This window comes from Sardina pilchardus, chromosome 11 (assembly GCF_963854185.1).
Source record: "Sardina pilchardus chromosome 11, fSarPil1.1, whole genome shotgun sequence".
Taxonomy (NCBI): domain Eukaryota; kingdom Metazoa; phylum Chordata; class Actinopteri; order Clupeiformes; family Clupeidae; genus Sardina; species Sardina pilchardus.
This window is the reverse complement of record NC_085004.1, coordinates 20,258,235-20,265,198: the sequence shown is the minus strand read 5'-3', so window position 1 is coordinate 20,265,198 and position 6,964 is coordinate 20,258,235. Positions and strand designations below refer to the sequence as shown.

General features: G+C 39.5%; 1 protein-coding gene across 1 annotated transcript; it reads left to right on the top strand.

Annotated features, from left to right (window-relative positions):
* The first annotated feature begins 4,227 nt into the window (after positions 1–4,227).
* Positions 4,228–5,205, top strand: mc1r (melanocortin 1 receptor). The gene has a single exon (XM_062548485.1). The coding sequence runs from the start codon at positions 4,228–4,230 to the stop codon at positions 5,203–5,205; it is 978 nt and encodes a 325-aa protein (XP_062404469.1).
* The last annotated feature ends 1,759 nt before the right edge of the window (positions 5,206–6,964 follow it).

Below are 6,964 nucleotides of genomic sequence, written 5' to 3'. Positions count from 1 at the left end.
GGCTGTTTAGGTACTGTACCTAACTGTTAACTGGAGCGTTAACTATGTTCTAACGGCATCTTCTGTTATATGTTGCTCCTTACATGTTCACTCCAACATTGAAGATATGGTTTGCCCAATAATAACTCTAACACACATAAATCCATTTACATCGTAACGTGTTGATTCACTAGGTGCAGCAACCGAGCGGGTACGTGTAGACACTAATTACATTGACAGTAGCGGCAGGTTCAAACACACCTGGCTCCACTGGAAGCAAATGAGGTACCTGAACAGCCTTTCATGCATATTCATGGTTTTCCAGAGGTGTATTAAATCAAGCACCTTGATTATTTGCAGCTTGCAGAATGCATGGAGCTTGATTAATACACCTGTGGAAAGGGACCTGATGAAACCCATGAATAGCAGAATTAATGAACGAATGTTTGATAGATTGATTTGCTGATGTGATGATTTCTGCCTGATCGATGGCCAATACTTTCACCTTTCATATCCTCTGTGTTCAGCTCATGTCACGTTTTCACTGATAATGCGTCCAGTGCAATGAAAATAAACATGTTATTCTTCACCACATCATCACTAATACTAGCCTGACTACGTCATCCTCACGATTCTGGTCAGAATGTCAGAATGTCTGGTCAGAATGAACTTCCCGCTAGAAAATGATGTAGGCGGGGCTAAAGTTTGGCTGCTCCCAGGCTACACTAATACCTCCTAGAGAAGCATTTGGACGAGAATCACGTTTGATACTGACTGTACCACTGCAACCGTTGTAAGGCTCTTTGTAGTATAATTGTAGTTGTGGTTATTCCAAGCTTTTGGGCTTTTTGCACGTGTTGCAAGTCACACCCTCAGTGCCAGCCAGCCACTGTGAAGTCATTACTAAGTGCATTCTTAAGAAGGCCAACAGGCTGTGGGTGAACTGAGAAGTTGTGATGATTTGTTTGGAGTTGCCCTTGCACTCCCACTCAATGGCAGAGCAGTTTATAGTTGTTTGGTTTGTAGCTGATGACCATTGCTCTTGGCAGCAGGAGGACACATCCCATGATGCCCTCTGCAATCACTGAATAGTTTCTATTCAAGCAGTGGCCACGCTTCACACGGAGGCCTATAATCCAGATTTATGAGTCAGGCTCACAAGCATATGTAGATTATCTTTCGTGGACGGGAGAGTGAAAGATTTTTCCATCCGCCATCTCATGACTTTGAAAAATGTGGGAAACACGTTGTTCTTCCTCCACGTTCAAAGGGGACATGGACACACATGCACACACACTCACACACACAGACTTGCGACTAAAACAAAACGACTCGTCCCCTGTGTTATTTTCGCAGGCTTGCCCTCTATAAGAACCACATGATGGTTTTAATGGCAGGGAGGGCAGATGGAGAGGAATAGCTGTGAAGCGTCGGCCTTGTTTGCTAATTTACCTGGAGCTACAGCCTGTGTCATGAGGCGTGTTCGTGTGGAGTGTCACTGTTTTACTGCCACCACAGTCTTCGTGCTCATAGATTTATAGGAAATATGGATAGTCTCTTCTGGCCATACATAATTCAAAACAATACAACAACAACAACAGCAACAACAACAACAAAAAAAAGTCAGAAGTGGGGGAAACGACAACCCCCCAGGTGGCAAGGGATGTATACATGCAGTCCAAAAAAGGAATGCAGTCATCCATCATCATAACCTAAAGCCAAAATCTATAGTGCACCAATGCATTACTTAATGCTGTCATAGTTTCCACCTTTCTACGCCTGCTGTCTCCTACTCCTACTTTCCTCCTTTTGTCTTTTTCCATTTCCTCTTACTCTGGGTCTCTGTTGTTCTGACCCCCCACTTCTGCGTTCACTCCTCATCCTCACCTCAATTTCCTGTCTGACCTCTTTGACCTGGGAGTGGCCAGCCTATGGCTGACAAGAACTCTGTACGTTATGGTCTGACTTGCGATGATAACGAAAGTTTGTTGTGAGAGTGGGCTTTCCAGGAACTCCAAAACGGCATGCCATGTGATTTGGACTGCCCTTCTATCAGAGCCTTGGAGCTTTGGTTGGGCAGCAAGTCCATTTGCTGCCAAACTCCTTGTCCCAGCCAGCTGTAGTGATAGGTAACCTCACTGAGTGGTGGGTGAATTAATTTTCATTTCATATTAATCATCAAAATGTTCTTAATTATCAAAATGTACTTAATTATTTATCATAAATATTTATTACAGTTATTATGGTATAAGTTTGAAGTTGAAAATGGCTTCTAACCAGTTGATGTGTTTATATTATATGCAGTATATATATATATATATATATATATATATATATATATATATATATATATATATATATTTGTTGCAGCAAGTTAACTCCTCTACATGATTTCTTGCCTGTAGCTGTGAGCAGTAATTGCCTATGGACTTTATAAATCAATGGCAGTTGTGTCCAACAAAAGTGGAGCAGGCCCTGAAACATATATACTGTATCTATTTTGATAATCATATGGTGTCTTGTGACACCGGGGATAAACATCTGAGAGTGAGCCTACACAAAGCCTACACTGATGTTTTTTATGTCATGGCCTACTGAGCGAGTGTTGCCCTTGATCCTGATTTCAATGCCTTTAATCCAAGGGGTGTGTGTGTGATAACAGAATGAGGTTAACATACATTTGTTTGTATGCACTGCCAACAGACACTATGCTTGTCCTAGGTTGCAGCAAAATTGAAATGCACAGGTCATACATTAATGGAAAAACCGCACTCAACACCTCTGAACAAAATCAACTGGGTGCTGGATCCTTACTGTGGCATAATGAATGTTTAGAAAAAAAGATGACACTCGCAGTTCCTTAAAAAATGCTTTTTTTAATGTTATTTTATGTTATTTAAGTTATGAAACTTGCTGTTTCGAGTCAAAAGCTCTACTTCAGCGTGATAATGCAAATCAAATCGCCATTTTCACGCTGAGGAAGAACTTTTAGCTCAATATGTTCCATAAGGAACTGAAATGTAGGCCATTATCCTCCTATAGCATGATAAACTGGAGTTGGTAAGTTTTGGATTCAGGCACTCTTGGAACACAGCTCATTAGCTTTACGTTGTAGTCCAGTAACAGTAAGAGCATAGCTCCAATAAATGGCCACCCAACCAGCCATTTTAATCCCTAATTGACTCTTTATCCTTACATAACCCATAAGTAAACAAAGGCATCCTTGATGGCAGAGAGAGGCCTAGTTCAGCATCCTTAACTTACGCATCATATTCATTACATTCTACTTAGCTGTGTATCTGGCCCAGGTCATTTAGGGTGTATATTGCACAAAATCCATGTTTGGCTGCTTCCTCGAATGCTGTCATAAATATAGGTCTACACAATGTGAAGAGTAATGTTTAGTTTACTGAGAGACAATAGCCTACATCAGAAGGGAAGTTTTACTTATTTGTTAATGGTTACTTCACAAAAAATACTGATTACTTTCATCTTAATAAAGTGTAAAACATATTACATAAGAAACTTATATCTGAACATATTACATAAGATATTTATCTGAAAATAATTATAATAATTATTTGCCGTTAATATGTTATTATAATTATTTTCAGATAAATATTCCTGGAATTCCTTTATATCTCTTATTTATTTCACATTGACGTGGGGCCCTTGCTGGTCTATATGCACAATGTCTTTAAGGCCATGTCGGGTTGACTGGTTTATGCGTCCTTGGCCCTCTCATCAAGGACTCTCAAGTCATGCGACTCGCTTTGGTGAAAAGGAGGAGTCAGGAAGATTGAGCCATTTAAGATGAACAACGTCTCTGTATTCGGAAGTTGTGCTTCAGTTGTTCAGAGTCGACCTATGTTCGAAATTCAGTATTTCAATATTGCATTGCTTTACACCGTTGCGGGCAGAACTGAGATTCTTTTTACGTGTTCAGTGAAAGAGTTTTATGAAACCTTCGTTATCATGCCATTACAGAGGACTTGTATTTCAAAGGCAAAAGTTTTATGACAGTTTTATACATGGTGAACAAAGTGAACGTCTCTGGAGGACTTGATGGAATCTGCGATCATCTAAAATATAAGCTGGTGAGATAAAACATACTTCCTATGTCTAAAAGTAACAACAGACTATGCAATATATTTGACTAATTTTCTCTTTTATCGCAGAATAAAAACAGCCCGCAAGAAGAGCATTTGTTTCATCATTATCCATCTGAGCCAGCACAATCGGACAACAATGAACCTGAGTACACACCATCACCTTACTATGAAACACTTCGACCACAGCCCGCTGCCGGCATACAGCGTGGAGAACATCACTCAGAATATCTCTGTAGTTGACCACAACAATACTACGGAGTGCGCCAACATTATGATACCCCAGGAACTGTTCTTGACACTGGGCTTGGTGAGCTTGGTGGAGAACATCCTGGTCGTCCTTGCCATCATCAAAAACAGGAACTTACATTCTCCAATGTACTACTTCATCTGCTGCCTTGCCGTCTCAGACATGCTTGTTAGTGTCAGCAACGTGGTGGAGACTGTGTTCATGCTGCTCAACGACAATGGACTGCTCACGATGAAGCCAAGCATGATGAAACACCTGGACAATATTATAGACATCATGATTTGCAGTTCAGTGGTGTCCTCCCTGTCTTTTCTCAGCACTATCGCCGCTGACCGTTACATCACCATATTTTACGCGCTGCGCTACCACAGCATCATGACGACCCAGCGCGCAATCGCCATCATTGTCATCGTGTGGTCGGCTAGCATCACAGCCAGCACTTTCTTTATTTTCTACTACACCAACAACGCGGTCATAATCTGCCTGGTCACTTTCTTCTTCATCACTCTGGTCTTCACGGCGGTGCTTTACCTGCACATGTTCATCCTCGCGCATTTGCTCTCCAGGCGCGTCATGGCTTTCCACAAGAGTCGCCGTCAAGCCACGAGTATGAAGGGCGCGATCACGCTGACCATCTTGCTGGGGGTCTTCATCATTTGCTGGGGTCCCTTTTTTCTTCATCTGATCTTGATACTGACGTGTCCCAAAAACCCTCACTGCAAGTGTTTCTTCAGCCATTTCAACCTCTTCCTGATTCTCATCATTTGCAACTCTCTCATAGATCCACTGATTTACGCATACCGTAGCCAAGAGCTGCGTAAAACGTTGAAGGAACTCATCTTATGTTCCTGGTGTTTTGTGATGTAGATATTGATTCAGGAGAAATATATTACTGTGACAATAATAATCTGCGCTGGCTGATGCGATCTTTGTCATCATTGTGTGGATATGATGAAGTGGACCCACAGGTAAATGGAATGGAAAATCGTACGAATTTGCATCCAGTTTGTTGAAAAACTAATTTCGAAAAGCTCACTGAACGCTGCAAAAGACAGTTACGTACAGACGTATTGCTTACCACTCTTCAGTAGGTTTGGCAAATCTACGCGAGTTTACATGGAATACACCCCATGCTCTGTGTTAAAACGGAGAGAGGACCTCCGATGAAAAGTTACTATCCACTCAAATCTGCAATCCACCTCAAAATGAAGTAGTATTGAAGTTGTGTTTAATTTCCATATTAAACACATAACACGTAAATTGCACATAGAATGTCATGTGGAATGTCATAGAACGTGAAGAAGCATATATTTTGAATGATGATGGACTGCAGCTTGCAAATAAACAGAAAAGGAAAAATGAGAATTCAGGAATCGCATTGAGAACGTAAGGAAACATCCAGTCGCAAGCACATGTCTATTTTTATTTTTGCAGATCTGTGATGCAAAGTGTTGTGAATGTTTACATTAGTAAGATTTGCAGTCTATTCTTTTTAATTTATACAAATACAGATATCCCATATAGGCTATTTAAACAGCCCAATGTATGATTGTGAATTCTCAAGCATTATTCGTCCATTCCGACAAGAAATAGAGATGTAGCAAACCGAAATTAAGTTGTAGTAGTTGTATTGGATATAGGGCCTATCCATGCGAATGGTACGATGTTCCTTCACCTGTTAGATCAAAGATAGTTTTATTTATAATATTAGTCCTAGTAAATACATTTGTTTTCTTAACGATAAAGCCTCAGTAAGGACGTTTTAAGTCTTTTTGTCAATACCTCTCTGTAACTGTATATCTGTTAATATTTTAAAATACAACCTTATTATTTTAAAGTGAAAAAAAAAGGTTCCAAGTAGCTTACTTGCTGCTAGGCAGATGATGAAACCACCTTTTTTTATAACCAAAAGTCTGACACATGTTTCTGTTTCTATTTTTGTAAAGACAACCCAAAGAGCTGTTTTTAGCAATATTTATAGCTGTTCATATTAGTAATAAAGAGTTTGATTGTTTCTGATAAAAAAAAAAATAAAAAAAAAGTTTCTCTTAAGAATTTACATTGATAACAAATGGGCATATCATCTCTGGATACAAAGTGTTGTGTCCAATTTATCTATGTCCCTTCTATTTCATTTTCATGGGTGTTCTTGGAAAGGTGGTGGGTGTTCAAGAACTTTCCACGAAAATCCATTAGATACGTGGATGTCTCACTTACAGTATAACCTTAACTTACAGTATGTCCTCAGTGAGTTTACAAGTCATCCATTGTTTTTGGAATTGAATTGATGTCCAAGTATGTATCAATTGGCCTAGTATATAGGCAAAGCAAGGCTTCATAACATTCTAGGAAACATAAAGGTGACAAAATACTAGTTAACCATCTGTTCAACATAAGCTCTTGTATACAGTTGGCACCCACATCTCAAGTCTACATCTCCTTGACTGAGATATAAGCAGATTACTGAAAATACAGAAAATATCTCGGAAATGCCAGAACTATTATTATTTTTTTTTTTTTTATTTTATTATTATTATTTTTTATCTGAGTAACACTCTCAAAGACTGGCTAAAAGTTAAACTGGGTAGATCAGTATTAGGTAATTTGAACTTTTACAATCTATATT

Coding starts and splice junctions, on each gene's coding strand:
- mc1r (XM_062548485.1), top strand. CDS start 4,228: ATGAACCTGAGTACACACCATCACCTTACTATGAAACACTTCGACCAC.